The sequence below is a fragment of the Rosa chinensis genome, chromosome 1 (genome assembly GCF_002994745.2).
Source record: "Rosa chinensis cultivar Old Blush chromosome 1, RchiOBHm-V2, whole genome shotgun sequence".
In the NCBI taxonomy this organism is placed as follows: domain Eukaryota; kingdom Viridiplantae; phylum Streptophyta; class Magnoliopsida; order Rosales; family Rosaceae; genus Rosa; species Rosa chinensis.
Window position 1 is genome coordinate 17,034,820 of NC_037088.1, and position 20,481 is coordinate 17,055,300.

Consider the following 20,481-nt stretch of genomic DNA (forward strand, 5'->3'; position numbering starts at 1 on the left):
GTGGGTGGAAGAATTTTCGTTCGAAACCAAAAACTTTAGCTATTTAGCACTCTATTTTGAGGACAAAAGAATGTCATCCGACCAACATTTGTCTTTGTTTGTTTTGCAAGCGTTATCCTACATCTACCCATCGATCATCCATCCAATTAAGCTAACGATCTAGAGTAAAACTAGAATCACATGAAATACACAATATTAGTGTAATCTTTGACACAACACATTCCAGGTGATGAAATTATTGAAACCCTAGTGGCCTAGCCACTAGAGAGAACATAAATAAAAATAGCCTATTTTCCTTCATTTCTCCTTGCTCAGCAATGTCTCTTTGCATAGTCAAACAAACAACCCTTTTGAGATGTGGTTAGTTTAATATAGGTGTTGTCGGAAGTAATTTGCAAATGAAGAGTGGAATGTCGACGAATGAGTTGTTGAGATCAATGGATCTACAAGTGCAATTTGGCAATTTGCGATATGTATGGAGTAGTTTGAGAAATTTGTGGTGATCGATGGATCAACAAGTGCAAATCGGTGTGGGATGGATGGTTGAAGTTGCAGATCGTTTTCTGTTATGTGTTCTAATCTAGAGATAAGGTGGTGAATTCTTTTATAGGTATCGTTGGTTAAGGTTCTTAGTCAACCATGTTTTTGGATATGTGTTCATATCTCAAATATGCATGTGCTTCCAAGTTTTAGGGTTGTCATATCTATAATGGGTGCTTGAATTTGGGTAGTTGGTCCTTTGTCAATAGAACCCAGTTTTCAACCAACTTAAAGCCATGCATTTCATTACCAGCCAATGTCGATGTGATCGAGAGATCTTGGGATGGTCAAGCCAATTATCTCTATTGTGATCACTTGTCCTAGTTATTATCGACTACTTTAGTTAATTTGGCTCGGTCAATTGGTCAATCTTATTCTTGTCATTGAACCTATTGACATGTCGATCTCTCCTTTTTTGAAGGTCAAGTCTTAAAACATTGATGCACAAACAATATCAGAACATTTCGCAACTATTAATTTTCATACCTCAGTTTCGGGAAATATCAAAATGGTATCTGAGAATTTAAGCCCGACCCAATATTCATAGCTGGAATCACCAATGACGTTAAGTCCATTATCTTTTCAAGAGTATTTTCGTCCTTTTACTATTCATTTTCTCCAAAGTTCTCTGACTTCTCTCCTATCTCTCTACAACTTCACGCTTTGTTTTCTCTTCTAGGTTTGGTTCCAAAGCCCTAGACAATAACCCGCTCAACCTTTTGAAGTAAAGCATCGGAAGCTCTCTAGAGGGTAGGTCGGGGAGGATGATGAAGGAGCCATGGCCATATGTACGGATTATTGGGAGAAGGATGCACACAGATTTGGGATTGACGACGGTGAGGTGAGCTTGCGATGGTGGAGGTTGAGAGAGGAGAATCATTTGAGGATGGAGAACCTAGGGTTAAGGTTGGGCTTGGGGTCTGAGAAATGGGAGTGGGAATTGTAGAGGGAGCTGAGATGTGGGAGGTGAGAGAATTGATGAGTTAGTTCTGAGTTATGTGAGAATTGTAAGGGGATTTAGGGTTTTGTTCTGACATGATTTGGTTTCCGAGAACGGACCAGTGGATAGGGACACTAAAATGGCGAGAGAAATAAGGGTTGGGGGAGAGAGGGGCACCGGTTTCATCCTTCATTTTTCTTGTATCTCTAGTTTCGTTGTTGCTGTTATTGTAATTGTTTGCTTGTATTAATAATTATAGACCTTGTTGTATGATTACTGATTCACACGCAATTTACATGAGTTTTTGACCTTTATTACCTTGAAATTAGCAAATACTCAAGCATTATTTGTAGTATTGCTTTGTTTTCTTCATTTGTAGGAAATTATGGTCAAGAGAGGAAAAATATGAAAGAAGTGGAGAATTAGAGCAAAAAGTCAATTTTCCACTAAATAACGAAAAGTCAACTAATTGACCATTAGGTCAACCAAGTCAACCCGATCCATTAGCAAGAACCCTAAGGCCCAAGACCAAAGAAACACATAAGTGAAGATCCAAGCTCATTTGTGTTACATCTTTGTATTCAAATTTCAAATTCAAAATAGATGTAATGATAATAATAATTAGTGGACCTCACACATATCACACATGTGGATGATATATTTATTTGTGTTTACACTAAGCACACACTCACTTACACTTTTACCCTCCGGTTTTCTTTATATTTTCCAAAATAATTTCTAAACTTCTAATTCTCTACATTTTTATTAGGTTGTTTTAGTCTTTTTCATTTTACTCATTGTCTCCTTGTTTTTGAGCTCTTGGATCTAGGGTACAAGTCAAATTTTGACCCTAAACCCAATGGAGTATTTAAGCATCTTTCCACACACATTTCACAAGCTTAAGACCCATTTTTCACCTAGGCCTTTTGGCCAAATTTTGGGACTTCTCTCCCTTCTCACATTTTCTCTACTTCTTCATCCCCATTCTTCATATGTGAACTTGCATAATGAGGAGGCATACACATCTCCGGTATCTAGACCACAATCTCTACACCATGGCTTCATAAGGGTAGAAAGGGAAACACATAAGTGAAGACTCAAGCTCATTTGTGTTACATAAAGGTATTCAAATTTCAAATTCAAAATGGATGTAATGATAATAATAATTAGTCGACCTCACACCTCACACATAGCACACATGTGAATGAGATATTTATTTATGTTTACACTAAGCACACATTCACTTACACTTTTACCCTCCGGTTTTCTTTATATTTTCCAAAATGATTTCTAAACTTCTAATTCTCTACATTTTTATTAGATTGTTTGAGTCTTTTTCATTTTACTCATTGTCTCCTTTTTTTGAGCTCTTGGATCTAGGGTACAAGTCAAATTTTGACCCTAGAACCCAAGGGAGTATTTAAGCATCTTTCCACAAACATTTCACAAGCTTAAGACCCATTTTTCACCTAGGCCTTTTGGCCAAATTTTGGGACTTCTCTCCCTTCTCACATTTTCTCTACTTCTTCATCCCCATTCTTCATATGTGAACTTGCATAATGAGGAGGCATACACATCTCCGGTATCTAGACCATCATCTCTACACCATGGCTTCATAAGGGTAGAAAGAGAAACACATAAGTGAAGACCCAAGCTCATTTGTGTTACATAAAGGTATTCAAATTTCAAATTCAAAATGGATGTAATGATAATAATAATTAGTCGACCTCACACATATCACACATGTGAATGAGATATTTATTTGTGTTTAGACTAAGCACACACTCACTTACACTTTTACCCTCCGGTTTTCTTTATATTTTCCAAAATGATTTCTAAACTTCTAATTCTCTACATTTTTATTAGATTGTTTTAGTCTTTTTCATTTTACTCATTGTCTCCTTTTTTTGAGCTCTTGGATCTAGGATACAAGTCAAATTTTGACCCTAGAACGCAATGGAGTATTTAAGCATCTTTCCACACACATTTCACAAGCTTAAGATCCATTTTTCACCTAGGCCTTTTGGCCAAATTTTGGGACTTCTCTCCCTTCTCACCTTTTCTCTACTTCTTCATCCCCATTCTTCATATGTGAACTTGCATAAGGAGGAGGCATACACATCTCCGGTATCTAGACCATCATCTCTACACCATGGCTTCATAAGGGTAGAAAGAGAAGCCATGAAGTTATGGCAATAGCTAGTGACAAGTTTTGCCTTGACTTTCATGGATTTCTCCTATCTTTCCCCCTTCTTGCTCTCTATTATTTCTTGCTTATAGTGTTGTTTGATGTGTATTGACATGTACTTGTGCGATGTCTCATGGTTTTAGGGTTTTGAAACCTAAGTTTAGTTTTGTATGGTTTTTTTGAGGAATTAATAAAATGATGTTTATTCATATGCTTTGTATACTCTTACTTTAATTTCTTTACTCTAGATGTATGGTTTAGGTTTTCCCCTCCTTAATCTATGTTTGGTGTGTTGGAATTGAAATAGTGAATTGAAGAATTTATATTTCAATTTAGATTATGGCATGAGTGTGGTGGAATTCGCCCATTGCATATATTTCCATTTGAACTTCTTAGATTATGGTTCTCCAATCACCCAACTCTGAGTCCCTTGATTGTCAGAATTGTATTCGGAATTGTTGGGTAGGGTAATTGTTATCACAAGTACTATTTTCAACCTTATTATTTGTAATCGATTGTCGAAACCCAAATCATTTAGTTTTAAGCACTTAAGACCCTAAAAAGGCATAAAGTTTAAGACTAGTATAGGGTAGCCAAAACCTAAGTATTATTTCTTCTCCTTCTTTTTATTTAGGGTCGGACTATTATTTTATGACAATCAATTTAGCTTTTTTTTTTTTTTTTTTTTTTTTTTCCAACCACTTAATGCTAAATGGAAATCCGACAAAACATTTGAACCATCATTTGAATTAATCATCGTCATCTCATATGATTTTGTATTTGGGTGGAGAACTTTGAATTACATGGTGACCCTTCTTGCGATGCATCCCATGATTCTATCTATCTTATTTTTATGTCTAGTTAGTTAGTTTATTTATTATTTATTAAAATTCATTTGTATATTCATTTGGGCATGAGCATTACAACCCATTTGTGTGTTCATGGCCCTATCTAGGCCTTGCTTGGTGCAAGGTCGTCTATGTGGCTTTGTGTGATGCAAAGCCTTGTTTAGCAATTTTTTCTATTTTTGTTTATTTACTTAAGTGATTTTCGGTGATCTAGAACCATAAGATTCTTACCTAGTTCATAATCTCTAAGGTACGATAAACCAGTTATAACTAGATGAGAAGTTACAATCTTGTGGCCCATATATGGGTCTGTAATAGCTACGTAAATACTTCCCATCTTTGATGACCGTGTTGATTGTTATGAGATAGGTGAATGAAAAAGGTTCAAATCAATTACACTTTTTTGGGAGAAATTTTTTGACAAAACCTATTAAAGGAAGAAGAACAAGAGGCCATCCAGACAAAAATATCTCCAAAAATTGGCTTCCATGGATTCGATTACAGTATCAAATCTTATGTACGAGTTTGATTTCTTCTATTCTTTCAGTGAGATAATCAAATATCTCTCAGTGAAGATAAAGTTGAGTGAAGCAGAGAGAAAAATGGAGGGAAAGGGATAAGGTTGAAGACAAATAGGAAAAGAACAACTCTACCCTTCGAAAGATAACAACTTTAAAATTGTTACTGTTTCCAGGTATGAATGTTGGGTTGGGCTATTTCATTTTGATATTTCTCAAAACTGAGGTATGAAAATTAATAGTCAGGAAAAATTCAGATACTGTACGTTTGGACAATTTTTCCTAGTTGTAATCCCTTATTGGCGACATGATTGTTGTCGGTTTGCAATTTTAATTTATTAAAATGAAATTATACATATTCTAAAGTAGAATGAGTTTTTTACTGTTTAATGAATAGTAATACAGTGATTTTCTGGATTTTCTCCAAAACAGATAGACATCAGTCTAAGGATATATATATATATATATATATATATATATATATATTTTCCGGTTCTCCCTATATGCGTCTTAACATCATCAGACCTCCCCAACGGCGGAGCTAGGATTTTTAAATGGGGTGGGCTAAAAAAATTTTGATAAAAGTTTACTAATGCTTTAAACTTTTTTTTTTTTTACTTTTTCAAGTAACATGTTTTATTCCTTAATTTATTAAATTAAATATCATCATATATTATGGAAATTCTACAATGTGTTAATTATGTATGACATGCATATAATTACCTTAAAGTAGTAAAATGAGTCTTCAAAATAATAATATTAAAGTGGTAAATTTTCTTAGTTACCACATAAATTCTCAAGTGGTAAAATGAGTCATCATAGTGGTAAAAATAGTTAATATATATATATATTTTTGATAGAAAGATGTAAGCCCTTTATTGATAAACTCAAATTACACCTGGGAGTTCATTGCACCTGCTAGAAAACTACTAGGGACTGAAACATAAAAGCAATCCTCCACAATAGTACTACCATGTGCAACTAACATGTGGGCAGCTACATTTGCCTTTCTACTAACATAGTTAACTTTCAAAATATTTTGAGAATCCAAGAATAGACTCAGATCCTCATAAAGTTGTCCCAAGGCAGAGGCATTATGGCTAGCTTGGGCAGCTAGTTGGCGCTGCACCTCTTGTGCGTCAGTCTCCAAAAGGGCTGGAATGAAGCCATGATCAATTGCAAAGTTAATTGCATTCCGACACGCCAAAACTTCGGCATGTTCTGCTGATGTCCCCGTAGAGGACCTGCACCTCCAGCTAACATGGCACCACCTGAATCTCTAGTCACAAAACCAAAACCTCCAGACCTAGTGTTATGATGAAAGGTTAATGTACCATAGCCTTAATTACCCCATATATTAAATACATATCAAATAATCAAATAGCTAATTGATCAAAAAAATCAACATTAAAACATTTGATAGAATTTCGATAACAAACTTCTTAAACATATCTATTCATATTTTATCATGTGCTCTTGAATATAATTGAAAATATTTAATTATTAAATCTGTATCATAATTCTCAACCAACTCTTTTTCTGACCTAATTTACCAAAAAAAAAAACAAGCTTTTGATGCGAGTATGCCTCTTAAAGCAGAATAGAAAACAAAAATACAATAAAATACTTCAAGCAAACATGTATATGAACAAACTATATATATATATATATATATATATATATATATATGGGCTAAGTTTAGAAATTTGGAGTTAGCTACTTTTTAATATTTAATTTTCTTAACTAAAATTAAGCTACAAATTAACATTTATTCAAAATTTGGGGTGGGCTGTAGCCCGTAGGAGCCCGTGTGTAGCTACACCTTTGGACCTCCCAAAATCAAAAAGCTCACAACAATTAGAGCCGTATCAATCACAGGGTGAGAAGCCCAATTCGAAAATGGCGAGCAGTCTCGCACAGAGAGTGCAATAACGGATCGAATGGTAGGTTTATTGAGGCTCACGTCGAGTTTTGATAAAAGAAAAAAGCAGTTGAAGTTGTTGAGTTACATAGTAACCCATGAAAATCACACATGGGGATCTATGGAAGGAATTCCAAAAAAGGTTTGAAATAAATCCTTAAGATAAGCTCAAGTGGAGAGAGATGAGGGGTTAGAATTAGGCTATTTGGAGTTCGATTTCCCTTCAATGTAAATAACATTTCGTTTAAGGATTTTTTTTTTTTTTCCTCTTCTTCTTTTAGAGGATCCAAAGATTTCACTCCTACCCTCATAGTGACTTGAATTTAGGATCTAGATCCTAGAGGATCAAAAGATTTCACTCATACCCTTATGGTGACTCGAATTTAGGACCTGGATCCTAGATAATGGGTGCTCTAACTACTGAGCTAACACCTCATCGTCTCGTTTAAGGATCTAAGCACTCCCGCAACAAATAAGACTGACAGAGTCATCTTTCAATGCCGTAAGGGAATGATCAATTCGGAAAGAACCGTCATGTTGGCTACCAACAATTGAATTAGTAATTTCCATGTCTGTATAAAGTCCACAACACTGACTAATCATATTCTTTCTAACTAGCTCATTAACAGGTTAACGTGAGATCGAAAGCCAAGCTTCGGAACACATTCCACATCCTTTACAACACGCCTCCTGAAGCTCTAGCCGGCACGGAATCAAATTGGAACCTCAGACCTTTATGCTCTAGACACTACTCACATCCTAGCTCCACAAAACAAACATTTTAAAGAAGCCGTTTTCCACCAGCTCACCTCTCCACAATCAAGGGTAGAGTAACTGATAAGATCTATAAGCAAATTCTGAGAAACAGCAGTTTAAGGCCCTTCCCACTGATAGAAATGAGAAATAAACTAAATCACCTAAATCATCTCTAATAATCCATGTTCACTATTTTGGATAAGGAATGTACAAAAGACTACTTTGAGAGGTAAGCATTATGACATTTAATAAAAGCTAAACATGATCAAAATTCAAATGAAAGCCACTAGTCTTGTCTCAGGTCCTATGTTGCAGTAGGTGCTTCCAAACCTTTCTCATTCTCACGACCTTCACTCCCCTTAGATCCATTATCTGAAATTTTCAGCTCCGAGGGTAAATTCTTTCTGGATTTCTTGGTACCTTCAACTTTCCACATATCCCAGACTTTTGTTTTGGGTGGAGGTGTGGAATCTCCAATTGGTGCAACTAACCCTGGCTTTCCATCATCAATAACCTCATCAATCAACCCATAATCCCTAGCTTCCCAGGGATTCATGAAATTATCACGGTCTGTGTCCTCCTCAACCTGCAATGACGGAAGAAATTACAAATAGAGTTTAAAACTCTCTTGGACTAAATATTACAATGACAGAAATCTGATCTGATCCCTAACCTGGTCTAAAGGCTTCCCTGTGATTCTTGACAATATTTTGTTTAATTTAATCTTGTGGTACGCCATTTCTCTAATTCGTATACCCATTTCTGTTGCCTGATTCACATGTAAAAACCACCGGTCAATGTATAAACCATATAAACAAAAATTTATACCTCTCATACTCAAAAGTGTTCCTCTTGGAGCAAGGGAGGAAAGGATAAAAAAGAAGAAGAAAAGCTGATGATCAAACTCCTCAGTGACAATTAATGCACGTATTAATTATTTTGAAATTGAATACAAAGTTTTTTGCTGGAAAAGAAAAAGTAATACAAAAATTAACCATAAAATAAAAAAAATAAACAGTAAAGGTCTTCTGATATATAATCAAAGAAAATATCTAAATGGCTGCATCATTTTCTATGAAGTATTGCCTTGTATGACTTGATGAGCATTGATTCAACTACATGTTCTCTTACATAATTGGAAAGCCACCAATTAATAGAAACATCTAGCGAAGATAGAAAGGAAACACAAGTTCAGGTTCAACATGCATTTTTGGTTTTCGAGTCTACCAATGAGAACAGTTCAATAAAAAATTTTTAAAAAAATGAATCCACCTACCTAGACAAGTAAAAAATACATACATACATATATATATATATACACACACACACACACACCAACATTTTAGCATGCTTGTGGAGTCTGACGTGTCATGAGAAGTGTCAAGTGTCTACAATAAAGTGTCCTAAATAGACATGAGGGACAACTTTAAAGTCTGAGCTCATAATTGCTCTTGCTCCAGGCATCAATTAATCCCAACAGTGAAGCTCAAGGTGATAGAGGCATCACCTGAACAATAGCAATGGGAAAACTCTCCACCTCAAAAACCAAATCCTCACAAAAATCCAAAGAACAGTCATTCAGCTTTCGAAAACTTGAATAAATGCAACCTGAGTCTGAAGGCTTGGTGCCTTCGCAATATCCTCGACTACCTTGTTCTGTCTCTCTTTTCCTCCCTTTATTTGCGTTTCCCATAGTTCTCTGACTACAGTAGCTATAAACTTTCTTTCTCCCTAAACTATCTCTTAAAATTTGTATCTTTCAAAGCCACCATAATCACACTGACATCCACAATTGCTTTGTCCACTATCATGCATAATTGGAATAACTGCTCAAACACATGAGAAAAGCAAATATATAGATGGAATGGACTGGGGAGGAATCTACAAAAAGGAGATTAGCTAGTGGCTAGAATCTTGGATTTCGGGGTTTGAATAGAGTTTGTCAATTATTGACAGGGGATTTGTTGTTCCAAAATTGGAACTAAAGACCCTTCTTTGAGTGGCATATTTTGTTCTTACAGCTGCTAATAGGAATCATTGATGATGACTTCTTATAATCTTATTATGTAATAAAGGGAAGAGTGTTTGCTAATTGGTGATGTATATGTAAACGTACAACGAAATCGGTAAATCAACCTTCACAGCGTCGTCATACAGAAGGGGCTTTTGGAGTTCTATTTTCTCATTGCTGGTCAACCATGGAATTTTCAGGGGTTTCTGTTATGGCACCTTTGGGATCTTAGCATGTATCGTGTGTATGTGAGGAACATCCAAACTGATTTGCCTTGCAACAGATGACCTTACTCGTAGGCTTCAAATATATCTCCCTTGGGCAGTCTTATTAGAAAACTCATCAAATAACAAGATACCCTTGGACTCTTGGAGAAGGTAAAGAAATTGTACTTGCACTAAAAGGACTCAAATAGAAATTGTACATAAAAATAACAACAATTTACTTCAAACCATCAAATATTGAATGAAGCTTAAATTTTATACTAATCAAAATACATTTGAAAAGGTTAAATCCCCCATAAAATTGACATGTAATAAGGTTTTAATCCCCCCACAAATGAAAATTAAAATACACAATATAAGCAGAAAGGAAGCACTTACTTTGCCTCCAGCAGTTCCAAGAGGTTGATGGATCATCACTCTTGCATTGGGCATGCAGTACCTCTTTCCTTTTGAACCGGAAGCAAGGAGAAATGCACCCATAGAAGCAGCAAGCCCCAAGCAAACAGTTGAAACATCTGCCTTGCACAATTTCATTGCATCATATATTCCCATTCCTACACACATCCCAAAATTGGTAATGAGAACAAAAGAAGGCCCAGAGAAAATTTAACAGAAAATACTGGATCCAACAGAAAGTCACATCTCTAGAACATTGGTGGCTGGGCTGAAGGCTGGTGCACAGCCGAGTTTTCCCAAACACAAACAAAGCTATATTACACGCGTATACTTCTGTAGTTCACCAAAAAGATGCATAGCACTTCACAATTGTATGTTCTATTGCCTTAATACCTTACAATTGTGGTGGAAGTTGATTATGGACATTGAAGCTTTTGGGTTATTCCAAAGGGGTGTTCTGAGCTCTTGATTACTTTTTCCAGACCAAAAACCCTACTAAGCTACTGTTGTTTTCAGGGATTATTCCTCTTCTTCTATTATGATGAATCTATTGTGAACTGAGGCTGGTTTATAGTGCATATCTGTTTCCTAGCCTCTCTGGAGTCTGGAGTCTGGAGTTCTTTCTATAACTTTTCTTAGCTCCAGGCTGTGGATTTCTTATCCACACCTGGTATATATTTCTTGCCATCTGTGACCTTCCTTAATTGAGTTGAGACCAATTAACAGAAGTTCCAATACATTGAATATAATAATCTCACCAAAAATGGAGAATGAAAAAAAAAATGGATACAAATCCTAGATTTGAAATTCATGCTTGTTTAACCTCAGTAGCAATATTGAAAGTATCTGCTACTAAAATGGTTTGCAGAATTAATTATCATGTCTTAAAGTTCCTCAACTGAACTCTAAAGGAAAGTGTATAGAAGATGACATGGTTTGGATTACAAAGAGAGCTGGAAAGCTAAAGTAACTAATTGCTAGAGAAATCTGAGAAGCTCCTAGGATTTATCATCAAGTTTCTGTTAATTGCTGCATTAAAAAAGAAAGCCTCGGATGTCCGATCTAATGCTTTTGTATTTGGATAAGGCATACATATTGCAGTAATACTCCGGACATTACTATGTGGGAGAAATTAAGATAGAAAGAAGATTGAAACAATTTCTCTAGTAGAAAGTTCTTGTATCTAAGGCACAAAGAAGTTCTATAAGGCATGCAGCCACTCACTTTCTTCATTCTGAAATTATATTTATCGTAGAGGCCTTACCAAACATCAAAGTATAAAATCAACAAGTACACTTCTCCTTTTCCTTTCTGCTCACTAAAAGTCATGTCCTTTTCCTTTACTCAACAATGCTCTTAACAGGTACTACTCTTCCCATGGGCAATATACCAAGCTAACACATGTACCTTATGGGGTACATTAGCATTCCAGATTGCAGTAGAGGGACAAAGTCAAGTAAGAGAAGGGTTGTAACTAATGAAGACCTGGACTGTATTGAACTAATTTCCTTTTTAGTCGTTTTGCCACTTGACAGAGCTAAATCCTTTTAGGGTGTCGAACTTGATGCACTTATGATACTTTACCATCAAATTCAAAGCTCTTATACATGAATGGCTGTGCGGTTAAGTATGCAACTATTCAAGTATGGAGAAGGATGATCAACCCAACTGAATTAAGGTGTGACCACAGGAGAAAAAAGAAATGGTTGGAGTGTCCAGCATATACCACTAATAAAACTGAGACATATTCTCCAATTCATTTCTTACAATAATGTCCTTTCTCACTACTCTGAATTGTGTTCTTTCCAGTGCACCTTTACCCAGTTTTACAACATCAACTTGAATCAACTCAATTGCTATTGCTGGTGCATCCTAGGATCTTCTGTGCGCCTGAATGAACCATCTTAAACCACTATCTTCACTTCAATCTGCTTGTGAACATCCATACAAATGCATTTCAGCTATTCTTGTTCTATTGAATCTTAAACATCTCAAAAGTACACAGAGGAAGGCTGTCGATGCAACTTCCCTAAATCATTTTCATTGAAGCTACTTAAAACCTTGGAGAACCTATAACAATGGCAAATCCACACAAGCGGGCTTCAACATTGACCCTCATTAATAGAATCTAGCTGATCCAACCATGCTTTGCATGCTCAGATACAATGATAAAGGTCACAATTGGAACTTATCGTGCAAAGGCATTTTGCAAAGTTTCTTCCAAAAGCCCAAGCGTTATACCTACTGAATCTCAACCCCAGAAACTTTATTGAATTGATCAATAGATAACTGTAAGTCGAGAATACGCCAAGGCTTACTCATGTCTATATATTACTTGCTTGACATTGTTGGAAAGTTCTTCTTTCCTACGACACTCTTCTTTTTAACATTTCCTCATGCAAATATGTTGCAAAAACAATCTATCACCCTGCATTTACCTTTGTGCTTTGTTGATGCGAAAGCATGGCTTCATGGCATACCATTTTCCTAATCTACTAGTTAGTTTGCATGTCATCCTAAACACAAAGCTTGTTCATCTACTTATGTCAAAAACCAGGTACTTCATCAGTAAATTCTCAAAGCTCCCATATCAAGTGAAAAAAAAAAAAAACTCAAAGAGCAACAAACAGGAGAGGAATAAGTATCAAACATGTCAAAAAGACTCATAAAAACATACCAGCAGTAACCGAGCCACCAGGCGAATTGATAAACAATGTAATATCCTTTTTGGGGTCTTCAGCATCCAGAAATAGCAGTTGGCTTATTATCAAATCCGCCGTCATATCATCCACCTGCCCATCATCAAAGCTCAATGAAACAAACCCCATAAATCCCATCTTCTAACAATTCAATTCAGCTTCCAACAAACACGAGAGCACAAAAATTCACAACATTTTCCAAAACCCATTTCAATAATTCAAATGAAAATGAAACCTGAGAACCCAAGAAGATGATTCGCTGACGGAGGAGCATGTTGGTGGTGTCGAGCTCTTCGAATCTGGGGACGCGTGGAGAGGAAGTAGTAGTAGTAGTAGCTGCGAACTGAAAATCCCAATTGCTGGACAAGGTGGGTCTTGTAGGGGACGAGGCTAGAACTAGGCCGACGCGCTTCCTCCTTGCTGTTCTGCTGCAATCGAAGATACTAGAAGCGCTAGTGCTATTAAGACCATTGCTGTTCACAATGGCCGGTTGGGTGTTGAAGCAGAGAGGCCTTGAAGCTGAGGCTGCGTATGTCATCATCCTCCTCTTTTCCCTTTTATCTGGGTTAATGGGTTTGTCTGTCAAATTGGGAAGGAAGGAAGGAAGGAAGGAGAAATAGGCTGAGCTATTTGGCGTTGTGAGCCTGCAGAAAAGCACAACCAAATGGAGAGATTGGTAAACGAGGTCGTTTTGGAATGGAGGTAAGGCAATGGCCACGTTGGCCAAATGGAAAAATTTAGACGAGGGAGGTGTTGGTCTATGAATAAAGTGAGAATTCTGCTCTCGAATGGAAAATATGGTGTGGTTTACGGTAAAAATTTTCTATAGTGACAGAGTTGTGCACGTAGGGTGTGTTTGGTATGGCTATGATTTTAAAAAAAACTAGCTTCTACTTAATTCTGAAAATAAGTTGCTGAAAAGCAAAGCAGCTGAGTGTTTGGTAAACTGGCTTTTTATAAGTGCTGTTAATGGCAAAAACAGTGACAAAGTATTTGATAAACTCAAAACTGGCTTGTCCTTTTTATTTGTAGAATTACCAATTTAGACATGGATTTTTTTTTTCAAAGATTGATGTCATACGCTAGTGATCTGCAAAATGATCATTCCGCTTGATTACTCTTTGTCCACTGTTTTGGTTTCTAAATATCCATAAAAGATAATTCAAGGGGCAATGGAGGTTGATGAGCAGCATATATAGCTCCCCATTTTCATCGGCCAAATTCAGGACCCTCTTGTATAGGGACAGTAATTATCCTTATTACTAAAGCTACAAGTCCTCAGGACTATTATGCATTTCAAATTTGCCGAGGTTTTGATATTATTAAGAGCAAATTCGTCTATTGGGTCTCTGAGATTCTAAAGCACTGAAGCAGAATACTATTCATTCATTTTTTTATGTTTTCTTCCACTCGACTGATCAAGGTCTCTAGGACATACTGCAAAATAAAAAGGGTGTAAGACTCTGGAAATTCGTTATTAATTTCTAAATGTTTTGGGAACTATTAAAGTGTTCGATAACATGATTTCGTGGTTCGAAGGTGGAGCTGAGAGTATTTTGAATAATTATTCGCTCGGAATGCTTCGTCTCAAGAGTTGACTTTTTGGATTATGTGAAAACTTCCTTCACAAAAGTTGTAGAGCACGTCGATACGAGTTCGTGGACATGTGGAACATGAAAATCGGAGTTAGTATGAAGAAGTTATGGCTTTCGGAATAAAAAGTTTAAGGGTTTTCGGTTCGATCGGTTTTCGATCCAAGAGGATTTGGTCGTCCGATCGACTTGTAATTTTGATAGATTGAACGTATAAGTATTCCAGAGACCTCGGGTGGTCTCAGATGAAGTTTCTTCTCGATTGGTATTACTTTCGAGATTTTAGTGCAAATGGGGGTTCGACACTTAATTGTTTTCGATTCGTGTACTAAGTTGTGTCGTATATTCCTTAGGTGATTGACGAAGACTAGTCAATACATTTTCCTTGCTGTAAGAGAAGATGCAGTGGGATTTTGAAGTGAGTAAATCTCATGTGGTTCATTTACGAACCGAGTTATTTAATTGTCAGAATTGATTGATAATTGTAAATCGTTTTCGAAAATAAAGATTTGTTTGAAATAATATGAACTTGATCAACTACGGTTTATAGGGCTACGGCTCACAGGTAAAAAAATGAATTTAATTATAAAATGAATTTCTTGGTTTTAATATGTATGAACTATAGTTGGTATTAGTGGCATTCCTGAGTGAATGACCACGTGTGTGTGTGTGTGTATATATGTGTGTGTATATATATATATATTTACGTGAAATATATATATATATATATATATATATATATATATATATCGATGGTGTGGTGTTGTGGTGGGTACAAAATTTATGAACTTATTTATGTTGGCGTTTTGTGGTTTTGCTCCTTGCTGGAGAACAATATACTTGAGAATGTTGATTTATATTAGTTTGGAAGAGTAACATGTGTCCATGGGGTAGCATTTTGGGGTCGAGCGGGATTCCTTTAAATGTTTTGTTCTGAGCGCCAAAGGGTCCAAAGTTCGACGGTTATAGTGATAACCGAAGTGCAAGATATCGTAAGGTTGAACCTCGGCCGAGATGACAGATTACGATTCAGTTAGAGCTCTAGTCTGTTCCAAGCGTACCTTTATGATGGTAATGGGGTTACTCCATCATGAGTGCGTAGTCTGTGTATGCGTACCGTCATGGTGGTAACGATGTTACTGCAACATGAGTACGTAGTTTTCGGAGAACCTTGCTGGTGTTCTTTCTTTGGTTTATACGTGAGAATGGGATTCTATTAATGTGGTGGTGTTGATGGGGGATCATCGATTTTAGTGTTGATGGGTGATCATCGACTTTAGTGTGAGCTGTTTGACTTCTGTATCAATTTACATTTCATTCTAATTGGTTGATTTTAAATGTAATCTCCTGAACTAAACGATATGCAGGGATTACTATGGTTTTGGGTTGTATATTGTTGGTGAATTCCTGAATTAAATTTCTATCCAAGGATTACCGGTTTTCATTGATAATGATTCGATTGTCACGGTTGTGACATGTGTGCTTTAAAAAGAAAATGATTTTATTGTTGGAATTAATCATTGTGTTGATTGTTGTCCTCTTGTCGGAATGACGTTTGGGGTTATTTAGGTTTACTCATACAAGCTTCAAAAGCTTACCGGGTTTGTTGTTTCAACCCGGTGCACTATTCCATGGTGTAGGGTTTATTGTGCAGGTTAGAATATCAAGTGATCATCATCGGAGTTGAGGTTTGGTTGCTGTTGTAGCTTGGACGTTAAAGTGTACGTTAGTTTTATTCTTCCGTTGTGTAGTGAGTGTGTTTAGTTATTGAATTGTTGATCAGTTTAATTTGTAAACTCTTTGTACATTAAAATGTGACTCTAAAGAATGAGTCCGTATTTGATGTTGGTGGGCTCGGTTTGCTTTATCGCTTAATTTAAATGAAGAATTTTCTATGTGTTTTCTTGTGCTTGTTAAGTTTCGCATCTTGGATTCGAATTTCTTTATTCAAAATTCGGGGTGTGACAAAGGGTGTGTGTATTTTTGAAATATTTGACCTAGCTCTACTAGGGTTTGGACTTCAACTGTGATGCCCCGGAAATTCGTATTTATTTTCCGAGGAATTTCCGGAATCTAATTTATGGTTGTTGGACGGTTTCGTGGCTCGTGGATGGAGCGGAAGTATTTCGGACGAAATTCTATTTGAAAAGTGTGACTTTAGGGGGGGGCTCAAGGTTGACTTTTTATTCGTTGGGATTCTCCGAAAACTTCCTTCACGAAAGTTGTAGAGCGCGTCGATACGAGTTCGTGGATATGTGGAACGCGAGAATCGGAGTTCGTATGAGAAAGTTATGGCTATGGAAAGAAGTTTCCATTTTGGTATATAAAGGAAAAATCAGAAAAATATATTCATTTTCCTCATTTCCATTTCCGGAAGATATTTTTCTCTCTCTCTTCTCTCTCGTTCGCACCTTCAGTATCAAAGAATTTCGACTGACCCGACCCGAACCCGGCATTCCGACCCGACTTTTCCGGCCAACTGCGGCGGTCTCCGGCCGTGAAACTTGGCCAGCAGGGTCGCCTCCTCCGTCTGGTTGTCTCTGTGGTGCTCTCTAGCGCCGATTCATCTCCACGGCGGCGCTGCAAGGTGGTGCAGCCTTGTGTTTTCGGACCCGGCCGGAAAACACAACTCCGGCGACCTCATGACTTCAGGCTTCTTGGGTTGAGTTCAGAACAAGCTCGCTGATCGATCCATGGTGTTTGTTTTGATCGGTTGACGTGGAAATCGGTTCAACTCAGTTGGGATTACTGTTCACGGCTTGTGAGGTAGTTTTCGATCCCTTAGGCTTGTTTTCTGACTTCGAGCTAGTTATGAGAATTCACAAGCATGCTTAGATGAAGAACTTTGATGTTGGGAGTTTTGTGAAATAATGTGTTTTGGCCGGCGGCGGTGCACCACCGTCTGTGGTGGCGTTCCGGCCACTTAAGGAACTGTTTTTGGTATTATATATGTTCTACTCGTTGATACGAGCGTTTCGATATATAATATGCAAATTTTGGAGTTCGTATGGAATTGTTATGATTTTTGCAGTTTCATACCGATCGATTATTCTGTCCGTGTGGATTTGAGCGTCCGATCGACTTGTGGTTTGGTCACATCGATCGTGGACGTATTCCGGAGACTTTGGGAGGTCTCGGATGTGGTTTTGCCTCGATTGGCGACACTTTGGGGATTTTAGTTCAAAATAGGGGTTTCGAACTTTAATCAAATGTGAATCGTTACTGATTTGAGATCATTGGTGATTAGGTGCTTTTAAAGGTGAATTGGACGAGTTGTTGGTGATAGCGTTAGTTCGGTTCTATATAGAAGACGCAGCGGGATTCTGAGGTGAGTAATCTCACGAAGTTCATATCACGAACGGGCTTACCTTTATCGTTTTGAGAGTTATTTAGTTAACTACAAACTATAGTTGGTATTAGTAGGCATTCCTGAGCGGATGACTACGTATAAATATATATTTACATGAAATATATGTGTTTTGGTGGTTTGTGGATTTTGAAACAATATGCATGAAATGATGCTTTTTATTGTTTTGGGTTGTGGCTTTTGGAAAACAAATGATTGTGGAAATGTTGATTTCGATTTGTTTTGAAAAGCGTTGAGACTTGTGTATTTGAGGAACATTTTAGTTCGCGGGTGGTTTATTCAAATATGGGTTTTTACCGGGAGTAATTGATAGGGATCAATTACGGGGAATCTTTCATTTTAGATTCGTGTAACATTTTGGGTCCACTGTGACTCCTTTAATGTTTTGGTATTTATACCGCGGGTCCAAAGACTTACGAGTTGAGGATCGTGGGTGGGAAAATCGGGACTTCACGCCTTTGGCCGGGTTAGTGAATACGATCAGTTAGAGCTCTAGTCTGTCCGCCGTGCTTGTTTATTCATTTAAACGTGTGAGTTTATCTCGTGATTTGAGTGAGTTTATCTCGTGCTTTGTTTCTTGATTGAAACGCGTTTGTTTATTGATTTAAACGTGATTTGAGTGAGTTTATCTCGTGATTTGTTTATTCATTTAAACGTGATTTGAGTGAGTTTATCTCGTGATTTGTTTATTGATTTAAACGTGATTTGAGTGAGTTTATCTCGTGATTTGTTTATTGATTTAAACGTGATTTGAGTGAGTTTATCTCGTGATTTGTTTATTGATTTAAACGTGATTTGAGTGAGTTTATCTCGTGCTTTGTTTATCGATTGAAAACGTGATTCGTGTGAGTTATTCTCGTGACTGGTGTGAGTTGTGTGTGGGTGAGTTGTATGTGGTTTGAGTTACTCATACGGGCTTGCAAAAGCTTACCGGGTTTGTTGTGTGGCAACCCGGTGCACCATTCCAACGGTGTAGGGGTTAATCCTGCAGGTCAGGATAATCGTGGCTGAAACTGAGGCAACGAGCTAGCAGCTTACGGTAGGAAGCCAATTTTGTGACCTTACCGTTATTAAGACTTCCGTTGTAGTGAGCTCTGAGGAGCATTTACGTTTTATCTTGTTGTCGACAATTTAATTCGTAAGCTTGTGTAATATATAACTCTATGGAGCGAGTGTATATTAACTTTGAGGGTTCAGGGCATCAATATGTGTGTAAGTTAAGGGGAAAAAGATTTCAGGTATTGTATTGATGACTGAACGTTCACGCATGTATAATTATGGGATTATATATATCGATTTTCATGTGTGTAAAATCAGGGGCGTGACATCAACATTCCTTCAGGTTCGCCGCTCTTGTACCTACTCCATCTTCATGGAGTCTCTCATAAGTTTCAGCCTATTTCTCTATTCTCTTCGCTCTCCACAATGGCGGTGGTGGGGTGTTAGTTTTAATTGCTCAAGTAGAGGACTTTAGCAGCTATAGTCAATTCGTAGGGCTTCTGAAGTCTGGGCAATAGAGACGTTGTGGATTGTCGGTGTAGATGCTTGCTGACATAGATTCGGTAAAGGAAGATGTTGTTGGGCCGGGGGGGGGCGGGGCGGGGGCATGGGACAGTGGTGGTGTTTTGGCTGTTGTTCACCGTGGCTGGCTAACAGGTATAGAGGTGGCAGACTACGGTGATTTTCTCGATAAAGGTACCGCCGCCTTGCGTAGCCTGGGGTCGACAGGGACTGATCGAGATTTGGTTGGTTCTACTCGTTTCGATTTTCATCTTGCAGGTTTAGTTGTTTGTTGTTCATCTTGTTCTCTACTTCATGGGGGAGCGGTCGGTGTGGGATTGAGCCGATGGTGTTCCTGGCGGTGGGAATCAAATGGGAGTCTGTTGTTTCTAACCCGGAGCAGACTGTGCATCTGGATCTGGATCTAGGATCCAGGTGAAATCTGCAATAGGATCCGAATCTAGGATCCAGGTGGGTTTTGGATTTGGATTGTGACCCCCTATCTTTGTTGGGCTGTTGGTCAAATGCTAGAATGGTATGGGGCGCTTGGGTGTTACTAGTATTGGATTCGAGACCCAAATTTATGGTACCTATTCGTGAAAGATCGTCTGCCAACATGGCCATGTTCTAAACCCTTGGCCGGCTTCGATCTTTAGGTGGGAGAGTGCCCTCATTCGGGTGCCAAATTGACTCTTGTCAATTTGATAGTTGGAGTTGCATGGAAAGTCAAAGCACCGACTACTCAAATCACTACACGGCTGCAATCTGGAATGTAAAATCAGCAATGCGTTTAGACGTAGTTGCTCTTGCATTTTTAATTATTGTATCTTTGATGCAATGTTCGCATCTTTTTTCTTTCGTACTATTTGTTTCTTTCTTAATGCTTTTTGGCATCGTTTCTTTGTAATCTTTCATTTTCAATAAAGGGCTGACCTAATTTTATTCAAAAAATGTCTTAGGACATGGTACATTTTTTTTTGG

The 20,481-nt window shown here is 37.5% G+C and overlaps 1 protein-coding gene across 1 annotated transcript; it reads right to left on the reverse strand.

Moving 5' to 3' along the window:
* Positions 1-7,787: 7,787 nt before the first annotated feature.
* On the reverse strand, positions 7,788-13,705 carry LOC112182383 (ATP-dependent Clp protease proteolytic subunit 3, chloroplastic). Its single transcript, XM_024320874.2, has 5 exons — positions 13,277-13,705; positions 13,020-13,134; positions 10,325-10,500; positions 8,385-8,480; positions 7,788-8,297 (listed from the first exon to the last, which is right to left on the reverse strand). The coding sequence occupies exons 1-5, from the start codon at positions 13,580-13,582 to the stop codon at positions 8,016-8,018; spliced, it is 975 nt and encodes a 324-aa protein (XP_024176642.1). The 5' UTR covers positions 13,583-13,705; the 3' UTR covers positions 7,788-8,015.
* Positions 13,706-20,481: the final 6,776 nt, after the last annotated feature.